The 27,867-nt window shown below is 39.2% G+C and overlaps 1 protein-coding gene across 1 annotated transcript; it reads left to right on the top strand.

Moving 5' to 3' along the window:
* Positions 1 to 27,017, top strand: CXXC4 (CXXC finger protein 4). The gene is made up of 3 exons (XM_034772511.1): positions 1 to 433; positions 2,823 to 4,080; positions 23,387 to 27,017. Exons 2-3 carry the CDS (start codon positions 3,064 to 3,066, stop codon positions 23,429 to 23,431), a joined length of 1,062 nt encoding a protein of 353 aa, XP_034628402.1. The 5' UTR covers positions 1 to 433; positions 2,823 to 3,063; the 3' UTR covers positions 23,432 to 27,017.
* The last annotated feature ends 850 nt before the right edge of the window (positions 27,018 to 27,867 follow it).

Below are 27,867 nucleotides of genomic sequence, written 5' to 3'. Positions count from 1 at the left end.
GAGAGAGAGAGAGGGAGAGAGAGACTCCCTGGCTACCTCCCTCCCTCGCACACAGCGACTGGAGACGGACCGAGAGCAACGCGCAGGGAGAGGAGACCACCGAGCACACAGCCAGGCGCTCTCACACATACACGCACACACATACTCACCCAGTGCCTGCTCTTTCCCCCCCCTTCCTCCTCCTCCTCCTTTTCTCTCTGCAACCAGGGGGGGAAAGCCACTTACAGGTATTTGTCTAGTGGCTCGGCGTCTTTATTTTTTCCCACCCACCCCCCTTCACAGTTTGTTTACAAGTATCAAAGTTGTAATTGAGGAGCCGCCAAGACACATCTGGATATTTCTTCTTCTTTGTGCTAGGGAGTGATGTGCAACTAATTAAAGGCAGACAGGCTGGTAGCGTCTGCAATTTCCAGCCCCCCAAATAAAGAGACTGGTAAGTGATTGTTTGGTTCTCTTGCTCTCTCTTTTTGTTTTTCCTTCTGGGGTTTTTTATTTTGGGGTTTCTTTGGTTGGGTTTTGGGGAGGGGGGATTGGTTTTGTTCCTGTCCTCTAGGATCGTAAAAGTAGATTAATGCGAGACTTGGGCAATAAAAGGCGCCGCTGTATTAATTTATTAATTAATCTGCACCCGCCCCTCCTCCTGAATGTTAAATATGACCTTTGATCTCTATGTCTCTGGCAGACCAGACATGCAATATTGAACATGTACAGGCACATTGGCTTAAGCAGGAACCAAATCATGCAGTCTGGATAGCTATTTTTATGATTATTTTTAAATGTGGACTATAGTTAAGAAAAAATCAATAGCTGCGTCTTAGGTACCCTTTTCATGCTCCAGAGATGCATCGATTAAACAATAATAACCTGGTTGGTGGGCACCATCATTTTCTCCTTTCTGATGGCAATAAACCTTGAAGGGGGATAGGGGTGGGGGATTGGAGAGGTAGCAAGAAAAGAAAGATTTTGTGCAGAATAGCCACTTTAATACTATGAAAATAAAGCATAAAATGCATGTACTATTTAATATATCAAATTAAAGGCTAAAATGTTAACAAATTTCCCTCCCCAGTTGTGTGGATTTACTACACATGGTTGGCAAAACTAGTTTTATTGAGTAGTTGTTATTATGGACATGCGGTTACAGTTTCATTTATAGAAAATAGAGGTCTTTGCTATGTGCAAATTCTTAGCCTTCTTTTCCAAGTCTATGTTTAGCCTGGAGCTTTTGGGGGCACCCTTTTTATTGCCATCAGACCCCTGAAGGGAGCAATAGTCTCAGTTTTTCCTGATGTGAAAATAGAGGTGGTTCATGTGTGATTAGGGTCTTTCTGTGATTGAAAGATGCATGCTAGTTCCTAATCCAGCCAAGGGTGAGGTTCTTTATCTAGATTTATTCTACCATAATCTGGATTTGTTTACATAAACCCTGCTTTTTAGAATATAACATCAGTAGATGATGAAGTTTTTGCACTTGGTAAATTGGGCTATAAACGGTTCATTAATCTAATTATGATCCTAATTACTATAATTGATAACCATTTGAACTAGACATATTTTAACCTGAAACAGTACTGGGCCACATTTGGTGTCCCGGAAGTAAAGGTTTCTGATCAATATATATAAATCTAAAAAAATGCTAGAATAAGTCTAAAATAAATATCCAGGTGAAGAATCTAGAAAACAGAGACTGATAATAGAATTGTGTTTTAGTTAGGTTTTGTTTTACTTTCTAAAGACAGAAATAGTGTATCTTTTTCTCTATTATAAACTAAAATATCCCTCTCCACATCATAAGAATGGCCTATGAGAAATAAAAGGCATAAAAATCCTTATTTCTGCATTAAACTTTTAAAAAATAAAATAATAAGAATAACAATGAATCTGTCAATCCCACTAATGGTTAATTCAGCAGGTAACCATATACCTAATGGAGTCTTTTTTTTCTTTTTATAACCAATGTATATTCCTGTAATGCCTGCAGGAGGTGCTTTAAAAAAAAACAAAACAGTGTTGTGCAGCCCCCATGGCTTGGAGATGGAAAAGAGCCTCCAGAGGGACTGGGGATGTTCAGCCCAGCTGCAGGCTCTGAGGTCAAAAACTGTGAAATTGCCTGGCTTAAATATTTTTATCTCCTCTCCTTTTTCATTTTTTAAAAACAAGCAGAACACCACCTTCTCTACCCCACAAGCACCACCACCATCAAATGGCTTGTACAATTGAGATCTGTCCTTGGTACATAGAATTAAGACCCTGACAGAACCAGCTGTGCTGGGATTCAAACTAATGACCGTCAGACACAGAAGGACACTGTGGCAGCTGGTAGTTCTTCCCCCCTCCCCATTTTTTTCTGCCTCTTTAGTTCAGCTTGTTTGTGGGCAGGCTCTTAGTATTGTGTGTTGCTTACAGTTTATTCTCTAATGCATTGTGGACTTTCTCAGTACTTCATATCCTGTTCATTTGCTTCTTCAGCCCATCGCTGCTTTCTGCTTTACTTGACATTTGCATGCCCTGGCAACACTTGTTCACACATTTCATATGCCCTCTGGTTATAGGTATTAGAGCCCTTCCACCCATCGTTTGCATGTCTTTAGCACTCCAACTGGTCCCTTTCCCTAGGCATTTGTCAGCGCCCCTCCCCAGGTATGCCCAGCTATTAATGCATTTACTCAGGGGGAGGTGAGGCAGAATAGACCGGGAGCGTGGCGGTGGGCTCGTGGCTTTATTGGTTCGCGTGCAAACGCTCTGGAATTGCTGCTGAGTGTGTCTGTGTGACTGTTTCCTGTGCCTTGACATCTTTTTGGAAATGACTTTCTTTATTTTAGTTGTCACAGTTCCTGGGAGAATGCAAACGAAGAGGCTGCCTGACAATTTGCCGTCTGCAGAAATGTACCCCAAAGAGGATTAACACCCCCCCTCCCCATCCATCCAGCACCCGACCCCATCCATCCCACCCAGACGACGGCTCCTGTGGCCCTCCGCCCTGCCCTACCCTGCCCTGCCCCTCACTGGTGCCCCCCTCCTCCACCCTTTCTCCCCCTGTCACCCCAGCATCCCATTGCCACCATGAACACCAACGTGTGCGTGGAGAGCGGCCCCAACCCCGAGGCCCCGGGGCTGCCCAAGGATAACCACCTGCCCGAGGGGGCCCTGAACAGCCTTGTGGATTACAACTCGGAGATGGAGCGCTACCGCTCCTTCGCCACCTTCTACAAGACCAACGGGGGCGCCTTCCCCCAGGCGGCCAAGATCGCTCGCATCACCACCCCCATCTTCCCCAGCGCCGCCGCCGCCGCCGCCGCCCGCATCGGCATGTCCCCCTGGAACTGCGATACCGCCACGGCCGCCGCCGCCACCGCCATGCTGTGGGGCAGCGGCGGCGGCGGCAGCAATACGGTCCCAGGCGGCGCGGCTGGTGCAAGGAAATCCTCCTCCTCCGCCGCCGCCTCCGCCTCGCTCCACGCCGGCAGGAGCAGCATGCACCATCGGAACGAGTCCCAGCGGCTGGGCAAGCCTGGCTGCGCGCCAGCCGAGCAGCCCGCGTTGCAAATGGCAAATAATAATTTCCTCTCCACCTTATCCCCCGAACACTGCAGACCTTTGGCTGGGGAATGCATGAACAAGCTCAAATGCGGCGCTGCTGAAGCAGAGATAATGAATCTCCCCGAGCGCGTGGGGACTTTTTCCGCTATCCCGGCTTTAGGGGGCATCTCATTACCTCCAGGGGTCATCGTCATGACAGCCCTTCACTCCCCCGCAGCAGCCTCAGCAGCCGTCACAGACAGTGCGTTTCAAATTGCCAATCTGGCAGACTGCCCGCAGAACCATTCCTCCTCCTCCTCGTCCTCCTCCTCCCTGGGAGCCGCCGGAGGAGGGGGGGCGGGAGGAGGAGGAGGAGGCGGGGGAGGAGGGGCAGGCAACCCTGCTAAGAAGAAGAGGAAAAGGTGTGGGGTCTGCGTGCCCTGCAAGAGGCTCATCAACTGTGGCGTCTGCAGCAGTTGCAGGAACCGCAAAACGGGACACCAGATCTGCAAATTTAGGAAATGTGAAGAGCTAAAGAAAAAACCTGGCACTTCACTAGAGGTCAGAGGAGATGATTTCTTTTTCCCCAGCCTCCCTCCGTCCCTGCTCAACCCCCTTCCCCCACCCCTCCAGTGCTTCTTGTCTAGCTTCAAGATGCAGCATCCCTTTTCTGAAGCCTCATTCAGGTTGTAAGGGTTATTGCATATGTGACACTGGCTTCCCTCACTAGCACCTGGTATGAATCCACCCTGAAAGTAGAGGGTGGGGGATGCTCTTAAATAAGAGTGCGAAGGAAGTGGGGGAGGAGGGTGGGGAATCCCTTTGACATTTTTATTTTGGTCCCTGGAAAAATCACTATAGTTTCATATAGTAACTAACATCACAGAGGATGAATTAAAATCTTCGTTAAGAGGGTTCTTTAACACCTCTGCACATGCTGGGCACATCCACATTGATGTGAACGATCTCTGTATGCTTATCTGTTATTTTAAAGAGTTCTGTCTGGAGACATGGAACAGAGTTTTACTTATATGAAACCAGGGGTGGAGGGTAAACACTTTTAAACCTGAAAGCAAATGGGGTGTTTATTTATTTTTTCTAACTTAATTGTTGCCATTATGAGATCTCTGTGCTTTATCTACTGTGTTTTCTATCTGACTGGTAATTATCTTTGATTTTTGGTGGAGAGGAGGGGGAAAAGAGCAGGAAAAGAATGTAGCTGAACACCTGACTTTTTAGTGGTCAGCGGTTCAGAACAAAGTAATAGCTAGTTATTTTCAGGGTGACTGATGGCAATTTGATTCAAGAAAGACAATTAGTCACAGAGTTAAATAGTTTGGTGAAATGTGCTACAAATTCTTTTTGGCAATGCATTTTACAACATAATCCTTTTTTTGGTGTACTAAAATGTGATGTAAAAAATAAGCACAGGTATGACTGAACTTATGTCTGATTGAACTGTATATACATTTATTTTTACAATATGTCCTCAGAACTGACAAATGTATTGAATATCACAAAGCTGTAAAGACAGGTTTTCAAGTTTGCTAGACATACAAAAGACAGACAGATATGATGTTGTGGAAATTTCAGTTCATGTATTGAGTACAAGAGACAATGATAAAAATACAAAAATATATGTAAAATGGCTATTAGGTGATATTTTTAGACAAAAGAAAACAAGACAGGAAAGACTAGTAATCATATGTAATCCCTTGTCATTATTAAAATTATAGTGTTGCTGGTTAGATGCACATATCAGACGTGTCTGAAGGTGTCGGGGCGAATGGTAGATTTAGTACAGAGGAGTACTGTGTATACTGGGTGACAGATTAAGATTTGCAGTCACAGAAAATAGCAACAAAGTGAAAAACTGCAACTTTCCAGTTTGCATGTGTTTTGTGGTTATTTTCTAAATCATTGGTTGCAGGAGTTTTCTCCAACAAAGGGTGGGGTCTTGGGGTAAAGAAAAACAATCCTTCAGTTTGTTTGACACCAAATAAATGAATACAGCCTTATTGATATTAATATTGCCACTGAACTGAAGGAAATTTTGGTTTTTTATATTAAAATTTTGCCATTGTGATTTATTGTATTATATTGAGTCCCATCAAAATATCATGTTCATTCCTCCTTGCAAGAGTGAACTATCTTTGTTGAAAGTTTGGTTATTAGCCCATTTTTATTACATTTTCTTCAGCTGCTTTTTGTAAGTAATCCAGTATCACAGAAATACAGCAAATTATATGGATTTTTTCTGGTGCTAGACATCAGCTGTTAACTTTTGATTTCACTTACTGTTTTTGGTCAACAATATACTTCTGTTATATTTGTAGAAAGTTTTCAAAGAATGTTTATAATCACCCACTCTGCAATAAACAGATAATGCTGAATTTTAATATTGATCCACAATTTAAAGAGAGATTACTTTTTTTCAGTGGCACTTGTTCGTTCAGCGACGTTGAACTTTGTTATACTACTTAGGCAAAAAGTTCTTTTTCATTAGGTTTGTAAACCAAGATGCCTCTGTGATTTATTATTTATGATAAATGATAGATCCCGATGGATTATTGATTTGTTCAGAAAGTGAAATATTTCTAGAGGAGATTAGTTTATATGTTATCAGACTTTTGTATGAGTTTGTGTGCATTTCTAAACACATTTCATGAATTTCCTTGCTCCTGACAAAGGTGTTCTACAGCCTTAAAAATTGTTCAAGCATGTTATGAGAATGCTACCCATTAAAATTGTTTAACTGCTGTGGCTAGTAAAAAAAAACATGGTTTTATTAGCCACTTGTGTACTTTCATAACCACCTGCCTTCACTGCTTTTCTTCATTTTTTCTCTCTCTCTCGCTGTCACACACACCTCTGCTGCTATATTATGACTGGAAGGAAGCAGATTTCTCTCTCCAGCTGTAGAGATATCAGTAGACGTTCATTCTCCGTAGGTCATATCCAGTCACAAAGCATGTCACGGCGTGTGGCTAATATCCTTACAGGCATGTTATTTGTCAGTAGGAAAGGAAAAGTTCCCAAATTGGATAACTCTCTATTTTTGGTCATTTTTCTTCTTTCTTCTTCTTCTTTTTTAATTAAATAATAAAGAATGATAGCATGACTGCCTCAAGCACATGTGCAGCAACACTGTTCTGGTTGTAAGGCAACCAGCTGGAAGCATGTCAGAGAATGACAGGGCCTACATGACTGAACTGAAACAGCAGTCGTGGTTGCAGGTGGGTGAGCATAGTCTGCTTGCTGAACTGGCTTCTCAAGCTAGCTTGTCTTGTGGTCTTTGTAAATCAACAGATCTCGTTAGGTGATACACTATGACCTAGGTAGGCACCTTACTGAGACAATATAATAAGAATCAAGGGTTCAAGTTCCATTATATACATATGGAAATTGTGGTTGTCAGTTACATACAAAATATAAAGGATGTCATCTACAAAATATGGAAATGACTAAAGATTGGAAGTGAACTACGCAAAAAAGTCAGTAAATTGGTTGAAACCACTTAATTCATCTTTCTTCCCCCCCTTAAATCTGTTCTTGTCCTGGTGCAATGAAGGCATATGATATAACTCTCAAGGTTAGTACACTAAGTTTAAAACAGATTCTCATTAATGCTTTCAGATTACCTGACCCTTACATTTTTAATTAAATGCTTCCCTTCCAGCCTTTTTTTCAAACTGATTTTATTTTCCCATGTTTTTCTTATATTACCTGTGCTCTAGTATTTTTAACAGAATTTTATCATTAGTAGGTGACTTTATGTATAGTATTAATAAATGTATGAAAATAAAATTGATGCCATGTATCACTCTGTATACTTGTGTATGTATACACTGTGTTCATTTAGATTTACAGTTAAAGAGGCATAACCATTTTTAGTCCAGAGAGATTACTTATTTTCCTCCCATTAGTACACATTTATATAACGCCTACTGTAAGTTATAAAGACTAAGAGCCAAATCTTACTTTGTGCCTTTCTCACTCTTTGAAGTCAATAGGCCTGATTATGAATTCACTAGTCAGTTTTATGCTGGTGTAACTCCATTGATTTCAGTTGCACCACTCCTGATTTAAACCAGTGGAATATCAAAATCAAGCACAAAGTCACTCAACTGAGTAAGAGTGGGATTTGAGCACAACATTAAGTACTTTTCATACTTGGGCATAGTGTTACAATATTCGGTGTAACGTACTTTATTTGTAAAAGATACATGTTAATTAATTGAGTTACTATTGTAAAAAAATAAGCATACTTATTTTCCATTCAAAAACAAGTTTTCAATATTAAAATTTAAATATGAAGGGCCTAACCCTGTTCCCTTTGAACTCAGTGCGGTTTTGAGATTGAGTTAATTGAGAAAAGGATTGGGTCCACTGATTTCAATGGAAGCAGCATTTGACCCTGAAAATGTAGCAGCATATGGCATTGCCACTAGGGAAAAAGGGGACCTGTGGGCAACCTCAGCCCTTTTGCTCCTTGTTTTGGTGGCAAATGTGAACATTGTTAAGGCAACACTATGGAGCTCGGTGGGTAGGGGTCAATTAGTGGGGCCTCAGAGGAGGCATTTTTCCTTATGTCTTTCTAGCTTTAAGTTACATATTTTGATGGGAATCAATAGTGTGAAGGAACACTGGAAAATTGAGAGGGAACAGGCAGCTAATGTGAATGTCAGGATGACTAACTGGAAAGTCAGATGAAAGTGCAAACTACTCTCTGTGTTTAGTGATCAGCTCACTGTCTGTGTTTAGTGATCAGCTCACTGTCTGTGTTTCCTGTTGTGCACTGAATTAATTATTACTATTAGTTACTATTTGTGTTAGCATAGTGCTTAGCAGCCGTAGTCCTGGACCAGAACCCCATTGTGCTAGGCGTTGTACAAACACAGAACAAAAAGATAGTTGCTGCCCCAAAGAGTTTATAATCTAAGCAATTGCATCAGTCTCTTATGGGCTCATTTCAAGAATTTGGTTATGAGCCATAAATCCCGCACCAGTCTGGGACTTTGCAGTTTCTTCCTCGTTGTGCAGTTGTATTCTGCCACAATGCTCTTGTTTTTCCATCTCCATGACTGAACTCTTAGGGGAAGTGGTAGAACATTCTTAGGGGAAGGTTCTTGGCTCTGGAATTCACTTCTCCTTGCAATGTACTAGAATCAGAATCTGGTGATTTTATTTGATTCTTTCTTTGTTTTTTTAGAAACAGGGCAAGATGCATTTGTTTCTCTGTGTTTTCTTGTTTTCTGCTGCTTCTTCTTCAATTGAGCATGTAGCCAAAGAGGTATTTATCTTGTCAGTGGGTGGAGGAGACAGGCAGTTTTGCTGAAACTTTGCAATAGCTTTTTTAATTAATTTTTTGTAGCATTCACCTGTATATTACAATGATGGGTATGATAGACACGAATTAAATAATTAGTTCCTTTTGGCCAGCTGAGATCCCATCGAGACAATGCGCATCACAATGACTGCTGCTTCAAGGTATAGTTTGGAAGAGCTGCAGGCATCTTCACTCACTCTGGTTGACATACGGCTTAATCCTGCAGCTGCTCAGAAATCTCATTGAAGCCAATTTCAGTTCTACACATGGGACAGGGTCCTGCAAGATGTGAAGTGTCTTCATCTTTCAATTAAGTCATGAGAGGCCAGTGAACTTGAGGACCTTGGAGAAAGCATTCAGCACCTTTCCAGATCAGGCCTGCTGTCCCTTTACTGATCAACAATTCTAAGGGGTTCTTGATCTTTAAAACTGTAGAGGAATTGGTACCTTCTTAAACAGAGATGATATTTAATCTTTTTATTAAATTTCATATTTTCTTACTGTCTTTATGTAATTTTTAGAAATACAAACCAAACAGAAACCACACCAATTATTGGTGTACAATTCAACCTATTAATATAATAAAATCCCCAAATTTTTAGTTCACCATTGATGGGAGACATTCACAGACTACTGTTGATGAAATGCACTAGAATTTTGTGTTGTGCAAGATGGGAACGAATGCTTTTTAAAATGAAATGGACCACCACCAAAGAAATCTAGCACCACCAAAATTAGGTACTAAATTGAACCTAATTTTAAGGAATCAGACAGACAGCCATACCTGGTTAAACTTTTTTGTTGTTGTTGCAAACTCTACTTTTTACTCAAAAATCATTTATATTAACTAGTCTAGTGTTGTTCATCAGTAAAATGCCTGAATGATCAGAGAGTAACAAGTTATGACAGTTTTTTGTATTTTCATTGCATGGAATATGTCTTTGCATACCTTTTAAAAATATTGTGTCAGGATTATGGATCAGATTCAACCCCGAGTTACAGTCATTTATTTTAATGAGGTTGCACATTGTTTAAGTCAAGATTTAATTTGGTTCAGCGATCTTAAGGTATTTACCTTATATAAATACAATGGGTGAAATTTTGGCCCCATTGCAGTCAATGGGAGTTTTGAAATTGACTTCAATGGGGCCAGGATTTAATCTAGTATTGTGACTGATTCATCACTGCATTTTTCCAGTTTTACACTGGTGTAACTCTCCTGAAATCAATGCATATTGATTTGGTGGGGTTGAACTGATTGGTTCACAATTTATATGGTAAATAAGACCAAATATTTGTTGGGTAGAAATAAGCGTAATAAGTAAAATTTTGAAATGGACCTAAGGGTCTTAGTAACCTAAATCCCATTTTCCAAAGTGATCTGGGCACTTAGAAGCCAATTGGAGTATGCTCCTAAGTCACTTAGGTGCCTTTGAAAATTTTATCTAGTGGTGTATTTGTTCAATGCTTGGATCATACAAATAACTACATTGTGTGGGCTATGAACTGCTTGCCAAGTAGTCTAATTTAAGTCAATAGGACTCCTTGTCTGAGTACCTCACCATACTGTTTATTCGGTGTAAGAGTTGCAGAGTTAGGGCCTAAATATTTGCATTTATATAAAGTATTAATATTTTATTTTAATCAGCCAGATCCTGAAGTTTATATTTATTACTTAGTCTTCCAAAACTCTTTCTGAGGTCAGTGGGAGTTTTGCTTTAGTAAGGAATGAGTTAAGACTTCAGCTGTTGGCACACTATGAATAGCAAGTATGTGGAAATACTTTTAAAATATATATATTTTAAAAAGTCTGCTTCAGAGACTTTGATAATAATCCCAGTTGATAAAAGCCAGTTACAAATTGCTGTACCACCATTAATGTATTTGTTGTATAGTGACCATTATGGTATTGATAGTGTAGTAAAACCAGGAACAAATCATTTCAAATTATACTAAAAAAAGTATCAATGAAAGGAAAGTTGGTACCCTGAATGTGTAGGTTTTAAAGTTTAAGTTTGCTGAATAAAATATCCCTATGCAGGTAAACCTAGAACTCACAACTTTAATAAAATATTACAGAATCTGTTCAATCACTAGTTTAAATTTTAAATGGTCTTTGTGTAGGACATGTTGTGAAAGGTTTAGGGTAAAATTTTCAAAAGTGTCTAAGTGACTTAGGCTCCTAAGTGCCCAAGTCACTTTTTGAAAATGTTCCTAAATCTCATAAGTGACTCTATGGGACTTAAGTACTATTGAAAATGGGGTTCCTAAGTCATTTACATGCTTTTGAATTTTTTTCCTGTAGGCACAGTTATTTTTGAGGAATAGTTTTGTCCTCAAAAAGCATTCTCTGTTGTTGTAATCTATATATTTTGGGGAAAATTCAATTTATCCACTTGTTCTTGTCCTCTTAAATCTCTCCTTTGAGTGCTCACACTGAACAATAACATTGTTTCATTTGACACTATTCCGCTATTTAGAAACTCAAAGCTACTGTGGCTTATTTTTTCTGTTTTGGGTGCATTTGTATTTTTTGCAGTCATATCTTGTTCCATCACATGGAAACACCTGTCCTAAAATTGAATTATTCTGCAGGGTAATCTAAAGCCTCCCCCTATTCAGCATCATATGTTTTCTGTTGTTTATTGAGTTATGTTGCACCATACTTCAGATGCGACAGCCATTTAATAATGTTGAAGCCTTAGCTCTGCAGGGGCTAAAAAGATCCCAGCAGGCTTGTTAACTTCTACTCTCAAACATTATGGGAAATATTTTCTCCTCCCTGGAACTCCTAGGCTTCCTCTTAATTTATTTTAAAACTATAAAAATCCATAGCCAGGTATCTATTAAGCCTACTGGATTTTTGCAGTTTTCTAAAGTTTTACTGTTACTTAATATTTAACCAGGTGCTCAGATACTACAGTGATGAGTGCAATATTATAAAAACCTACAACTTCAAGTCTAGGTTTTACTTTGTGCCTTGTTCTTACAGGGTCACAAACTCATCAAATACTTGCTTATTTAGCTACATTAGTGTTTCTTTTTTCTGCTGTTACTGAGTACTTTTACTGAGATTACTGAATTCTGAACATTTCAGAAACCTTCTTATTTATTGTCTCAGGACAGTGTATGTTTCAGCTCCATTCTGACTTGCAGTGAGTTACAATTTATTTTATGTAGCGTCTTTAATACTCAATATCATAAAACACTTTATTAAAAGAGCCATTTGTAAGGTAAGGAGAACAGAGAGGTTTTAAAGGGAGGAAATTATTCAGTGGCTTAAAGAGTGAGGAAGAGAGAGAGAATTCCAGATGGACAGGGCAACACAATGAACTCAAGACAATTACAGTGAATTTTGTAGGGAGTGGACACAGGGGAGTTCAAGATAGGTAGTAGTCAAAAGAATGGAGATGAGGACAGATAGGTAGGGTAGAACACAACTACAGAGAGGTCTCACAATAAACAATTTTATCTGGATTCAGAGCCAGTAGAAGCTCACAAAAGATCGGAGAGATACAACCTTACTTTTTATAGAAAAATAATAGCCTATTGCATTCGGACCATAAAGGAGAGAACTGCTGTAGTCAGGACAGGAAGTGACAAAAACTTGAATAAAAAATTCAACAGAAGCTGCATCAAGGTAAGGATGAATTCTTGCAATGTTTCATAGCTGATGTTAGAAAAATATACACATACTCAAAATATCAGAAAATATTATCGGCGTCTAGTATGACCCTTGAGGTCTCTGGTTGTGGGACAAAGTACAGATCTGATTTAAGGAGAATAAGAGCAAAATTAAAAACATGAGACAAACAGGATGTTTTATCCAGGAGGAGCACTGCTATAGTTGATGTATTCTGCAATAGAACATTATGGTGAAGCCAGGAGCTGACAGAGTCAAGATAGGCCAGTGAATGAAGTGAGATGGAGAGTTGGTCTGCAAGCTCTTGATGGGGAAAGTGGCAGTCAGACAGCCCAGAAACAGTTCAACCAGGGGAGGACAGTGCTGGAGATGATCATGGTTTAAAGAAGGGCAAAATTATTGATAATACTGAAAGCTGCATTGAGATCAAATAGTGCAAGAAGAAAGAGGAATTTGTGGTTGGGGCAGACCGTTTATCATTAACTGCCCAAAGAGGCACATTCTTAAAGATGGTGAAAGGGTTAAAAACCAGATTCAAAGCAGTCAAAGAGTGTGTGCTGGGAAAGTTGCTTAAATTGCTCAGAGGTTCCTGCTTTCTCCATGACTTTGCTGAGAGAAAGGGAGGGAGTGAATAAGGAAGGGTCTAATGAGACCTTTTCTGGTTTGTGGTGGTGGGGTAGTCTGCAGCTTTCAGAGCCGGAATAAAATCTCCAGTGGCATCAATGGGAAATTATGCTAATATAATATTGCAAGATGGAGGGGAAGGTTATGACAGCCGTTTTTTTGGGGTGGGTGGGGGATCTACTGAGGAGGTGGTTTTGTTCATGACCATGACCAGTGATGGTTGTAACTGGGACAGCAGTGGCCATTAGAAGTGCTGTGGAGGAGTGCCAGTTGTAGGTGAAGAGAGGAAAAGGTGGCTGAGCTAAAAGTAGTGATGAAGTGACACAATATTTAGGCCATGTCTACACTACCCCTTTTGTGGGCAAAACTTATGTCGCTCAGGGGTGTGAAATAAAGACATCCATGAGCAACATAAGTTTCACCAGCATAAGCGCTCATGTGCACAGAGCTACGTCAGTGGGAGATGCTCTCCCGCTGACATTTTTAGATGGTTTAATTATGTCACTGCACGAGCCATCTTACAGCGGCATGGCTGCATCGGTACAGCTGTGCCACTGTAAGCTCACTGGTGTAGACATGGCCTTAGATTTTCAAAAGAAAGATGGTAGCAAACACCACCTCAGTGGAGAGGGGTTGCAGGGAGAAGTGTCAGAATGAAAAGGGATTTGGAGTGACACTGAATTCCCAAGACCCTGGATTATGATTGACAAGAGACACTCAGTCTTCACACACTAGAAGAGGATTTTAAAGATAGTGAACTGGTCTTCCACATGTCCCAGTGGATAGTGAACTTCAATTTATTCAACTTCTTTTCCATTGGAGATGATGTGGGTACCAGGGTGAACATGTGGCATGGGAAGCTATATAAGATTAGAGGAAGACAAGCTGATCAAGAGGAAATGATGAAGTTGTTAGTACTGACAAGCTGATAAATGGAGGAAGGGAGATGATGCTAGCAAACGGAGGAGTGAGATGATTCATTGAGTGGGCACTGCTTGGCCTGTGTGTTTTAGGTTATTAGAGGAAGGTATAGGCTCAAGGAGTGCAATTTTGAATTTGTGGAAGGAGTGATCATCCTGATGCAGTGTCAGAGAGCTAGAGATGAAAAAGGGGGAGCTGGAAGTGGATTATGTTGAAGGTGTGATCTCCTGAGTGGATGACAGTGACAAAACAAAGACAAAATGTATCAGGGAGGGAAAAAGTCAGAGGCAAGAAGATGTTTGGAGAGGTCATTAATATGAATAGTGAACTCACCAGTGATTGAGGGGTGGGGGACTAGATGAAAGAAGGGATTGGTAATGAAATATGAAACCTGTCCCCTTTAAATCACCAGTTCAGCCCAGCCCAGCCCAGGATGGTGATGCTTATAAACTGTAATACTCCAGTGATTGTTTGGTGGCCTACTGTAAAATGAATTGGAGGTCTAAGTCCGGTGAGGGTGGCCACCTCACAAAATCATGCCAAGTTGAGTGTTAATTGTCATTGTAAAGGAACTCAGAAGGGAGGCCAAGGACTGAATGGCCTTGGAAACGATATGCAACCTTTTAATCTCTAGAGGTGATCCTTCCAGTTGAGGAATTTGGCTTAAATTCTAGGGAAGACTGTGCTGCTGCTCTTCTTGCTGGACCTAATCTGTGGATATGTTGAGTTCACCAGGCTTCTGGACTGTCAGTCTGGCACCTTTAACAATCACTACATTGATTAAAAACAGTCCCTTGCTCCTGGAAATTGAAGATGTCACAACTAATTACTAGAGCTAGTTGTTATTTTTTTGACAGTTTTGCCACAAACAAGGAAGCCTTTTTGTGACCATTTTTTGACTAACTCTGCTACTTTCACAGTGTGAGAAATCCTAATGGATTAATTGGTCATGATGTCCTATTGATTAGATCGGGGTCGGCAACCTTTCAGAAGTGGTGTGCCGAGTCTTCATTTATTCACTCTAATTTAAGGTTTCGTGTGCCGGTAATACATTTTAACATTTTTAGAAGGTCTCTTTCTATAAGTCTATAATATATAATTAAACTATTGTTGTATGTAAAGTTAATAAGGTTTTTAAAATGTTTAAGAAGCGTCATTTAAAATTAAATTAAAATGCAGAGCCCGCCGGACCAGTGGCTAGGACCTGGGCAGTTTGAGTGCCACTGAAAATCAGCTTGTGTGCCGCCTTCGGCACGCGTGCCATAGGTTGCCTACCCCTGGATTAGATCATTTTAGGTTCAGCGGTGTGGGAAGGAGGAGCAAGGGTTGCTCACCGGCAGTGTAGTTCTAGGTCGAGAGAAAGGAAATATATATTTAGATTTGGTGATGACAACCATGCCTCATCTATGTCTTGAGATAGAGGTTTCTTAGAAAAAAGGTAACCTAGAGGACATTAAAGAGATGTCAAAGCTTGAGTGCTAAGTCGTGTTCCAGAGGATGATGTACCAACAGGGATTTCTTATTAATGGATTGAATGTTAACAAGAATGCCTGTGGGGGAGGGGGGGGGGCTAAGTGATAGGGACTGATGGATGGTGTTCCTAGGGATTAAATTACTATAGTGACAGACTGTGTGTGTGGAGGGAGAAGGGAGTTTATAGCTGTTAATTCATAGCGGAGTAGAATGAGAAGAAATAACAAGACAGATTTTAGAAGGGAACAGGGACAGAGCTGGAAATGGGTCATGAGTGGTTTTGATTTTTAGTATTTTTTGTAATATAACCTCTTGATATTTATATTATGTTAATGTGAAATAGCCAAATGCAGTGTTTAGGATTACATTTTAAACTGTTCTTAATATCACATGAGCTAAAGTAAATAAATTGGATGCTACCATATTTTAATTTGAACTGTGATCCTGAAGTTACTAATTCATATCTCCTCTGGACAGGTTAACATTTTTCTTAGCTCTCTTTACTACAGTGCTTCTACATGTCCCTTCTCCTTCCCTGAAAAATAGTAAATAGAGTGTCAGAGGCCAGTCAGAACAAACAAGAAACAATCCCTGATGCTGATTGAGGCCTTTAGGCTCTTTTTATTAAATAATAAATAAATAATAATAATAATGTCATCATAAGCAGCTTGGAAGCTGCCTTCAGCAGCTAATCAGCTCTGTCCTCAACTTCAGGTATAGATGAAAATCCACAGGAATTAAAAAATATTAAATGACATTCCTCTGATGTTGATTTCTTCTGATTCACCTTTGACAGAAAGCTTTAATTAAGGACTGTTGTTTATTGCCAGATCGTGGCTGCACAGTAACATAAAGGGAAGCAAGATCCCCACCACCATCTTGCACAGCCTTTCCAGATCACTGCTTTGGGTGCAGGGCAATGGGGAAAGCAGGAGCTACAAGCTTGCTACTCCCCCTCATGAGCAGATGGGTGGGGAGACGCAGAGTCTTGGCTCCAACCCTCAGTTTTTTGGCCAGCAGAGCTGAATTGGCATAAGGGAGAGAGTGTGCTAGAAAGGGACTGTAGCAAATTATTCTCCAGCCCAGAAGAAGAAGGGCAAAACTGTTCCTTCCCGAAGCTCTTCCTGCTTCTTGGGGTGACACATGTACATGCCAGTGTTCAAAGAAGCGCTGCTTAACGGCACAATCTAGCCCTTAAGGATTTAGGACCAGATGGTAAAGCACCTATTTATGTTGGGGAGATCTTACTTATGTGAGTAGTTTCCTTGAAAGCCAGTGAGACTACTCATAGGTGTAGGTGCTCACCAACATGATTAGGGACTGCATGATCTGGACCTTAATATTTCACGGCTGATATTTTTCTCAATGCTAGTTCTGGTTCCATGCACTTACTGATCTGTATTTACTAACTGTTTTCCACAGTGATACTATTCACTGATATTTTTAAAATGTTAAAATTCTTCACCCATTTCCCAAAATTTAATCTCATGCTTTTAAAAGATGTTCCAAGTAAATTCAAGTAAAAGAAAACGAATATATGAAACAAATAATGTCAAATACTGAATATAAATAAAGACCATATCCTATTATCCTTATTCCCATCGAGACATACCTTACTTCATGAGTAGACCCATTTATTTCAATTGGGGCTACTTGCTACTGACAGTGAGTACAAGTGGAGACATCTGGCCCTGTGAGGACAGGTCTTTAGTTCTGTAATTACCACCAGCCAATTCTGATGCCTTGAATTGTACTTCACGCCTCAAATAGCCCCTTTGAAATCTGTGGGACTGCTTGCTGAGTCAGGTACTGAAAGTGAGTTAGGGTATGACACCCTGGTCCAGAATCAATGATTCAGTTTTTATTTCTATGTAGTATCCAGTGTAGTGGTTTACGTTTTGCTGTACGAACTTGGTGGCAGAAAAAGTCAAATGAGTTTCCTAATCTGGTCTGTTCTAAATCTGGTTTGTGTCAAATACTGCATGGAAGATATGCAATACAAGTGGAAAAATAACTGCCAGTAAAAAGATTCATGTCCTCCCGAAGCAAATAAAACTGACTTTTAACATAAATGTTAAATCTCATCCCTGGTATGAAGGAAGACAGGAATGTGGCTCAGGTATGGTAAGAGATATTTTAACTCAGATTGTTAAAATAAGCTCATCACTGAGTTTCTGACCTGAAGTACTTGTTCCACTTAACCGACAAGTCCAATCTTAAGTTGGTTGTTAGAGGACGTCTGTTACAGTATGGTATAATTTATAATAAATAGAAAGACAGGGTCTGTGGATGGAAGGTAGCAGAACCCAGCAGATCCTGGCAGATGTGAAGAATGACAGCAGAACCCAGCAGATCCTGGCAGATGTGGAGAATGAAAGCTCCATGGTATGCTTCCATCTTTGTCCAGATCCTATGGAAGCTCTTCTGTGGGGTTAGGACTCTGCAGGATTTTGTGAGGAGATGCCAGGGTTGGAGGGGGAGTAGGAGCTCCCTGTGGAACCAATCCCCCTCCCCTCCCTCTGTTAGTCAGTGGATATTCATGCCTAAATTGTATTCATGCCTACTTGAGACACAATAACTTGTCTCTGTGCCAGCACAGCTCAGCAAGATCCATCAGAAGGGGTTGGGAACAGGGCAGAGAAATAGCTTGAAAAGGCAGCCTGTAGTTTCTCTTCTGTGCAGATTTCCAGGGTATGGAAGGTTAGGAGTTCACACACTCCTCTATGGTTCTCCAACCTCTTTAGCCTGAGGGAGAATTTCAGGGAAACTCTGTGAGTTGAATCTGGCATTTATTGGGTACCCCAAAGCCATTCCTATATTTGTAAGTATATTCAGGGGTGGAACAAACTGGCTGCAGAGATAGGGACTTCACACATGTGCACAGCACAGCTTAACTCTGTCAGCTTCACCTAGTCACTTTGAAGGGGACATTGAGGTGTATAGGTTACGAGGGTGTGAACCAAATCCCTGCACAAAGCAGCACCAGGGTAATGGCCTTATGCAGCTGCCCTGCACCCTCACCTTGGGATGGGAAAGGATTTCTTCTTCCCAATCCTTGCATAGTATCCTGCACAAAGGTAACTTATTCTGGCTTTGTGTGATGGAGAATACACTCTATGTATTCACACCTACCTTGTCCCTACTCTTCTAAGACCTGCTCCAAGGAGAGTAGCATGAGGAGGAGGGCTAGTCTGGTGGGATAGTGGGTGTGTTTTGGAGGATATGGATTTACACCCATTCCTGGACACGTGAGTAGCAGCCATCTTTTATTAGCCTTAAAAGAGGAACCTCAGGTAAAATGAAGCTTCCATCAGCTCGCAGCACTGCAGGTAATAGGTCTGGCTTAGTGGAATGGGCAAGGGGGACACCACATGCCTGGACAGAGCTTCCTTGCCTCCTCAAATGTTCTGCTATTTTCTGGCTGCTTTGTGGATTTTGTAGAGTATAGTAGTCCTTTAACTAACTAATGCTGTGTTATTCATATATATAAGAAACCTATTCAGCTAGTTACTTAGGCAATAGTAACTGGTAGCCAGCCCCAGATCTTGGGCTGATAATGGATGCAAAATGCATTACATGCAGGAATTGTGATAATCTATCCTTGGCCTTGAAGACAAGCTTCTCCTTATCCCTCCAGTCACACATCACATGGCACCAGACTCTCCAGCTTGTGCTAATGTCTGGTAGTAATGACATAAGTCTCACTGGGCCAAATTGTGCCATTTTTCCAGTGGCCCAAGTACAGAACTGGACCTGTGACTTGGGGATTTCAGGGAGGCAATGTCCCTCACAGAGAGCCACTCCTTTCCCAAGCTCCCTGGTACACAGGGCACTGTGCAGAATGGTCCAGCCTGCTTTTTTTCTATGCAGGTTGGCCCACTGCACAGGTTGGTTTGGGGTCAGGAGAGGACCCAAGGGCCTCCATGTTCCATTTATGATACCTGTGTCTTTGGGGTATATTAAGGGAATAGTCCATGCACTCGTCCAAGTTTAGGGACTGTAATTGTGATAGGCCTTTGCACAGGCCATGCCAGTGAGGGAAACAGCTTCTTGTGTGCACCCCAAACTCTGTGCACCCCATAAGGGCCTCTCATGGCCTGGCGTGTTTACTTCAGTGGTACTAGTCATGTCAGTATATACTATTCAGCATGAATAAGGGGTTCAGAATCTGGCCTGCAAGTATCTGGGTGTGTGTAAAAGCCAAGATTTGAATTTGCTACTGTGCTTAAAGGGTTTTCCTTTAAAATTTACAAATACTCAGGTCATAACTATGTATCCTTCTCAAATACATTTCTTTTTAAAAATTTCCATATGCTGCTACAAAATTGTTTCCCTAATGCTCTATATAAAATAATAATAGAAATATGTAATCTAGCATCTGCAAAGACTTGTATCGCAACACTGTATTAGAGCTACACTCACAGCAACAGTGTATACAGAATACATTTTTAAAACGTCTGAATTCTTGCACCAAAAAAGTAGCTGAGTTCAAGTTAAAATAGAGTCTGTGGTGAAGAATTTAAAGAGTCTGTAATTTCAGTATATTTTGCTGTTTTGCTGTATTGGAAGCGTGTGTATGTGTGTATTTGTATAAAGGACCTGGTCTCACTAAAGTTAATGGGCATTTTTGCCCATGTGAACAGATACAGGCCCAATATATATAATTTTTAAAATGTTATTTTTGGTGTGTGTTTATTTAAAGGGATTTGATTGTGTTTCTCTTATCTTAAAGCCAAAAATGTAATTCTCTAGGCTGTTTATGTGAAGCTGACTTTAAAAATGCAATTAAAATATAATATTTCAAATGTTTGAGCTACTTCTTTTACTTATGTAGAAAATACTTTTGTTAGTTAAAGCTGACCCAAAGAGAAACAGAATAGAAAGTTTTAAGCTTGAAGGTCATTTCATATCAGGGTTGTTTAGAGATAAATTATCTGGAACACCATGCTTTATAGCATTACCTGTTAGGAGAAGCTGGGGCTGCAGGTTTTTGAGTTCCCTCCTGGGAATGAGGCTGCTGTTTGTCAGTATTTGCACCTGCATGAGCAGTGAAGGCTGCCTTCACCAATGCTGATCAACTCCAATTCTATTCCTTACTTCCCCCCCCTAACTTCCAGGGGAATCTGTCTTTCCTGTCACTCAGGATAATGATTCCCTGCAAGCATAACCGTGATTCAGAAACTCACTGTAATCTCATCAAGAGTTTGATTCCCCAGCTGGGACTCTTGAATTTATATAACCAGAAGGTAGATGGTCATTGCACTTAAGCTTATGGATTGGTGTGCTGAGCCACCAAACTGGCAGAAAGATCTCTTTTCTACTGGCTATAGTCTTGTCTGTTGTGAGGGTAAAAATCAAAACATTTCATCCCATAAATTGGGTTTGAGCTAATTTGATCCATCTAGTCAATCCTCATTTTTTTTGTTTTTGTTTTTGTGTGGTTTAATGATTGAAAATAGTCACAGCTGATTCCCCAGTCGGTGGCTAGTGCAATAGATATTTAATTATATAATATATGTTTAATTATAATTTCCTATGCCGATGCAAAAGACCTTATCTTGTAGTTTTTCAGAAGCACAAATATTAAACAGCAGCTTTGCCCTTCAGAAATATTATTCTGTGTATTTAAAGGTCTGATTGACCTTTTAATCAGACACTGCACCTTTACTTCCAGCTGATACGACAATGTCTGACAGAGTAACTCAACTTGATGCTGCAAGAAAGTAAATAAATGCCAGCTCAACCCCAGATATATAAAAAAGTATTCATAGCGGAATATTTAAATGTCGCTTTCAAAGTCAATATGTAAGGGTAATACTTATACGTGATTAGCCATTCTTCTGAGGTTGATTTAGACATATGGTTGCTTGCTATTGTTCTAAACTCAGGTTTCTTTTATAGTCAACTTCTTTATAAATTATAAATTATATTATCAGCAGCCATCTTACAACCTACACAGAACTCTGTGGATAGTCTAGCAAGCATATCGTCTTTCTTTGGTATACCTTTGAAGGAAGCTTTGCTTTGCTTTTGTCATTACAGGTACATACCCTAGAACTGAGCATGTGTGACAGAATAGAATAGGAATTGTTAAAGGGGACATAATCAATACTTATTTTGGCACATACTAACAAAGAACACTCAAATATTCAGAGCATATTTATACAACAACCAAACTCGTTTTTGGAAGCTAATTTTCAGATGATTTATTAAACTTTAACATTCATGGATAGAAGTAGGATATTGAATAGTTTAGAATTCTGAGTACACAGCAGAAATTCTTTCTTCTCTGATATTCCAGTGGGAATGAATGATAAAGATAAAACAAGAGGAACTCTGCTTCCTTTTCATCCCCTTGCTATATTTATTAAACTGATTAATTTTAAGTATTTCTGCAAGGGGACCTGCATACTGTTTGAGCCTGGTTATTACAACTGATTACTTTTATGGTATAAAATGTTTGCTGTGGTAATTATTAGTTTTGTAGAACTTTGAAAAGATGCCTTAACTCATATAACTGATTGGCGGTGCCTCAGAGCATCTAGCGCTGCATCCATACAAATTTCTGGGTGTATGATTTATTAGCTGTATTTTGGAATGGAAACATTTAAAGGATCGCCATAAAAATATAGTTTAAAGACTGCTTCTTTTCAGTGGCATTCTCTAATTAAAGCTTCAACATAATCCACAAGAACTATTTCAAAACAATATTTATCTGCAATTTCCTTAAGCCCGTGTATTAGGTTTTTTAGTTACACTTCTTCAGATATGATATTTGCTTATGTGGATATTTCTTAATGAACCAAATACAGCAGGATGGAATAACTGATGTGAATTGGCATGTATGATTTAAGGGACTGATCTTGCTCTCACAGTAGTCAGTGTAAAGTCATTAGCTATAGTAGGAGCAGAAATAGGCCCCATAGTCCAATCTTTTGGGATGCGAGCACCATCAACCCACATTGAATGCAGAGGGAATTGAGGGCACTCAGTACCTCATAGAAAGCACTCAGCACCTTGCAAGATCATGGTTTAAGTCCTTCCCTGTATGTTCAAACTTGGGTGCCAAAAGCTGGGTGTCCAAGGGCTGATTAAGGCACTTAAGAGAGTGGTGCAATTTTCAAAAGTACTGAATGCTTGCCTGCAGTGGGAGCTGTGGGTGCTCAGCACCTGGGGAAAGTAAGCCATTTTTATTTAAGGCCCAGATCCAGGAAAGCATTTATGCATGTGCTCAACATTAAGCAAGTCACTATTTTTGTCGAAGTCAGTTGGACCATTCACATGCTTAAAGTTCAAGCTCTAGTGCTTTGCTGGATCTGAACCTAAGTGCCAAAATATGGAATGAGTTGGCCAACTCTACGTTGAAAATGTTGCCCTATTCTCCCAAGACATCAACACAGGTGCATCAGTTCACAGTGCACATTGTGCTCATTAGATCAATGTCTTCATTATTCTTGCATTAAAAAAAATGTCTTGCCAAAGTGTGTGTCTGCAAAACCACCCAACTATAAGCATACACCCAGTAAATCAGTAGATAGGCAGAAACCTTTTCAAAATGGTATGGTTATTCCATGACTACTCTCCATTTTCCAGGCTATATTTACTAGATGTTTATAATTATGTTTTCATTTCCATGACTTTATTGTTTAATTAAAGAGGAAATAGATAGTACATAGTGTATGTATGTATAAAATCCTGAAATGGCACATTTTTAGAAGGAGGACGTTTCTATTAATTGTTGAGTTATGTGAGGCATCATGTTATATCTAGATAACTAAAAATATGGCTGAAATGTAAAGGAAAAACCACAAGAAGAAATCTTATTTTATAATGCCACAGAAAGAAAGCTTAACTTGTTTTCTTGCTTTTTTTTATAGAGAACACCTGTTCCCAGCGCTGAAGCATTCCGATGGTTCTTTTAAGCAGTAGTAGATCTTATTTTCAAGGCAGTCCGAAGTGAATGGCAAGCTAAAGTCTTGTTTTAAGAAACTGCTTAGTCCACCATTGAAGAATATACTCAGATACTATTTTCATTTATGTATAGGGGTTTCCTCAAAAACAAAATTTAAACAATCTGGGAGCCTGGGGAATTGGCCAGTTTATTCACATTCAGTACACTGAATCTTTATTTGATGTAACTTAGCTATACTAGTGAAGTTGTTGTCTATTTTTAAAGTGGCTGTAAAAATAAAAAAGTTTGGGTAAACCCCTGCTATAAAATCATGTATCTTTGAAAAGTAACATATCTATACTTCATTTTCAAATATATGTGTTTCAGTACTGTAAACTGTACAGATAGCAGCTTGTATTTTGTGTGTTTAGACACAAGGAGACAATCATGTCTGAGCATCTATGGAGATTAACGGTTTGTACACAACAGTGTGGTTCTGCAAGTTAAATCTGGAGCAATAAATTCTAGCTTTAAATATTATTTTGCTGGCTGGTTAGCAGCAGCAGCAGCAGCACTGTTTTACCATGCATCCTTCCATAGAGACTTGATGCCAAGTTTTACAAGATTAAAAGATTATGATGCATCTAGCAATTACCTTCAGTTGTATTGTTGTAAGAGGGGAAGACAAAAAATCTAAGATTAATCTTTTTGAGCACTATTTTAGAGTAGTGGTTGTACACTCGCATTGCTTCCAAAAGAGCTTTACAGAAGGGTATCCCTCCAAAGTAACACACCATAGCTGACTTGCTTTTGACTGTGCTGTAGGGTGAAATGCACAGTATAGATGGACATGCGGAATCAGTCATTTATATATAGCATGTTCTAGCATACAAAATGAAAAAAGAGTACCATATCTGAGAAAAATCTATGACTCAATGTATTTACCGTCCCACTAAGAGTTGCTATGTAGGTTTTTTCAATAGACGGAATAAAATTTTTATAAAATATATGAAAATATTTTCGCTCCATGTGCAACATTTAGAGATTAGACTAGTTTATAAATTTAGACAGGCTTGAATATCTCCTGCAGTTGTGCAGGCCATGAGAGCCTGGGTATTTTTTAAGTATATAAGAAAACCCCACATTTTTTCAATGAGTGACTATTTGTCCCCACACATCTTTCTTTGTCCACTGATCTTGGGCTTGCTGAATAACTGGTCCCTTGGGCGTATAGTAGAATGCTTCACCATTCTTTCTCCTGTACTAGCTATGTATACAGAACATTTACTCCTCATAAAGGCAGAGAATAGAGTTATATAATTCAGATGTAATACAAGGATATGGAGGATACTGAGTTTATGTACACTTCATACAGATTACCTCATCACCTATTTATAGCTTGGCTTTGTTTTCACTCACATGAAAAGGCCACCCCATGAAAGTAAGAGAATGCTGTTATGCCACATATTATATATGTTTAGTATTTTATACAAGATAGGATGATAAATGCTAGTAGCGTCACAGAAAAGCATGGAAATAACAGGCTAATGATGCAGAGAGTGTACCAATAGCATAGTATTTCAGCACTTTCTCCATTATCTGCTAATTGTTTCATACTGTTGGCACATGGCCACACTCACTTGCTTGACAAATATTGGGGGGGGTTAGGTGAGCAGCAGAGTGTGTCATCAGCTGTCTGTGGAGAGTCAGAGTTCTGGGAAAGTCTGAGGACTGACGAGCCCTGGCAATGGTCAAGCAACCTAAGGGCAGCAGATGGGAGGAGAAGCATCCTAGAATTGGCTGTGTAGCAGCAAGGGTCAGTAGAAGGGCTGGGACACAGTAGAAGAGCATCAGAGGACTGGTGTGTTGAGCTGGAGGAGATTGCACGTGCATTCTAAACGTTAGGGCTGACACATGTTCTGGGATCCGTGTAGCATGACATCTTACATGTAATTTCAGAAAATAAATGCCATCTTTAATGTGCTCCCAACATGTGCCCCCTCTTATAGTTTATAAAAGATCTTTAATTAAACAATCATAAAATAAGCTTTACCTTCATTTACTTGGCAGCTTTGTACCTGATGTTATTTCATTTAAGACTTTCTGGTTAAGGCCTCCGTTATTTACTGCTGGACCAATGAGAGCTACATAAGGCCTTCTTTACCAAATTGTTAATTGATTTAAAAACTGACTGAAGCCTTATTTGCACATCTGGCTGGTGAGCTTGCCTTGCTTTTTGGAAAATTATGATTGCTCTGACAGAAGTAGAGACAAAATTCAGTTCAGGCTACATTAGGTGTACAAAGATATTCATAGCAATGTACTTACTGTCTAATACCCTAATGTTGCATGTCTTGATGTGGTTTCTTTTTTTGTTTTGTTGTTTTGTTTTCAAGAACTGATGGATCTGTATATTGTAATTGTGGTGTTTTACGTCAATTCAAAATTGTTAAGAAAAGCAAACAAACCTGTTAATTATTAAAAATGAACAAGGATTGATTTTCATTGATTCCCACATATGTCTTTTTTTTTTTTTTTTGGACATTGTTTCTTTATATCATCAATTTTCCATATTGGTAAAACAATATTTATATGATGTAGTGCATAGAGAGCATTTTTGTTTTTGATGTTTGAAGAAGAACATTCCTTTTCTGGCCTCTCTCTTTCTCTCTCCTATACGTGGTACATACATATTTATAAATTAGATTATTGTCAGGTTCTAATTACTGAATTTGTGCTTTTCACAAGATCCTAACATACTTTACAATATGAATTTTTTTATCCCTTTTTGTGTTCTTCATTTTCACAGTGCAAAAAATGCATAATATAACTTTGAAGTATTCTAGGTGTGAGCACTAAGCATGCCTAATAGAAAAAAATCTTTTTATCATACCCCAGATAAACCTATTAAATAATAAGGCTGTAAAGGAGGCACACATACACATTATGTGACTTAATAATAGACACTCCCTAAGAGAAAAGAAGTACTTCCTTTTGTCCAGAACCCCTGGTATGTAAGTCATACAATTAATGTTAAAGAATATAAAGTCTCTAAACGGGCTATATCTGTAATCAAATAATGAAGAAAGAAAGTAGTTAAATGAACATACCATTTAGGGTCGAATATATTCAGCAAAAAGCTGTAGTGGGTCTTTGATCATGGTTAGATGCATAGTGATATCAAACAGTTGGTTCTCATGTAGCAGCTAAATGTTTCAGATTTTTGTTTTTATTAAATTTGGCAGTTTCACACTGAGATCTACTCTATTCTTAGTGAATAAAAGACAGCTCCTATGTTAGAAAGTATTCCATTTTCACAAATGCAGGGAACTAGGAGATTTTTCAGAAACATGGGCCACAAAAATGTACTCCTTTCACAGTGTTCTCCTATTTCTGAACTGTGCAGTTATCTATTAAATTTTCTAAAAGATATTTGTGTAAGGTGTATGTATGCTTGTGCAATTATGAAAAAAAGCAGTTTTGGAAAACAGTGTATTTATTAAAAAAAAGTCACTTATGGGGCATGTACAAAACTGTATAAAAACATTCAGTTTGCCCAGTAAAGTTGTTTTTGTGATATTTCTGTGTTGTTGAATAAAGGACTTTAGTATGCAAAATATCTCTCTTTTTCCAAAGACAGATTTTTGTTTGTGGGATCTTAAACACTGAAAACATTATCCTTAGAAAACTAATCTTCAAAATAATCAAGAAGATGCAAATGCTGTAACTGAATGAACACTACAAAGCTTCAGTACAGTATCGGCATAAAGTTTTTGTTCTCAATTGGCAGTTGATGGAAAAGTTGCATACATGGAGATGACATAGTACGATTCATTTTTTATGACAGCAGAAAAAGTACATTTTTAATTTGAAAGATTGGAAATGTTATATTAGGCTTTTGAGAATATGAAAAAATTACTGAAATAGAAGCAAAATGGATCAAGGAAAAATAACTCAATAATATTGAAACATGTTTGTATGATGGAGGAAAGTAACGAGGTTGATACTTGACAGAATTATCTACATAGGAGAAAGTATGCACCAGTGAAATTTCATCCATAGTCATTAAATCCATCAGTAATCCCTGAGATTAAAATACCATTTTGTTGCTGGAATATTTTGGACTATGAATATGGTTTGTTAGAGTGGCAATAGCACTTTACCCTCATTTTACTGCTTCTCAGTACAAAGTTCTGCTCTTTGGTTGCCTCATAAACTACAAGAAGCAGAAGAAACAGGTTCCTGCACATTGTAAATCCTTATTGTGGTTACAGACATTGGAACAACTTCAAACAGTTTTAAATGTTCTTGACTGCAGAATTCAATGACAACATATAACCAGGTTTTTATGAAGTTTGGAATCATATTGTTCTGATAATATATTCTGATAAACATTATGCCTAGGCTACTGCATCAAAAACTGATTGTTAAAGGTGCAGAAAGAAGAGTTAGATAATTTGGTCTCTG

This window comes from Trachemys scripta, chromosome 5, assembly GCF_013100865.1.
Source record: "Trachemys scripta elegans isolate TJP31775 chromosome 5, CAS_Tse_1.0, whole genome shotgun sequence".
NCBI classification, from domain to species: Eukaryota; Metazoa; Chordata; order Testudines; family Emydidae; genus Trachemys; species Trachemys scripta.
Note: the sequence above shows the minus strand (reverse complement) of the source record. Positions and strands in the feature narration are given on the sequence as shown.

Bases quoted from the DNA above. Each gene is read 5' to 3' on its own strand.
- CXXC4 (XM_034772511.1), top strand. From the start codon at position 3,064: ATGAACACCAACGTGTGCGTGGAGAGCGGCCCCAACCCCGAGGCCCCG. The intron at 4,081-23,386 runs GTCAGAGGAGAT...TTTTTTTTATAG, and splicing joins AACCTGGCACTTCACTAGAG to AGAACACCTGTTCCCAGCGC.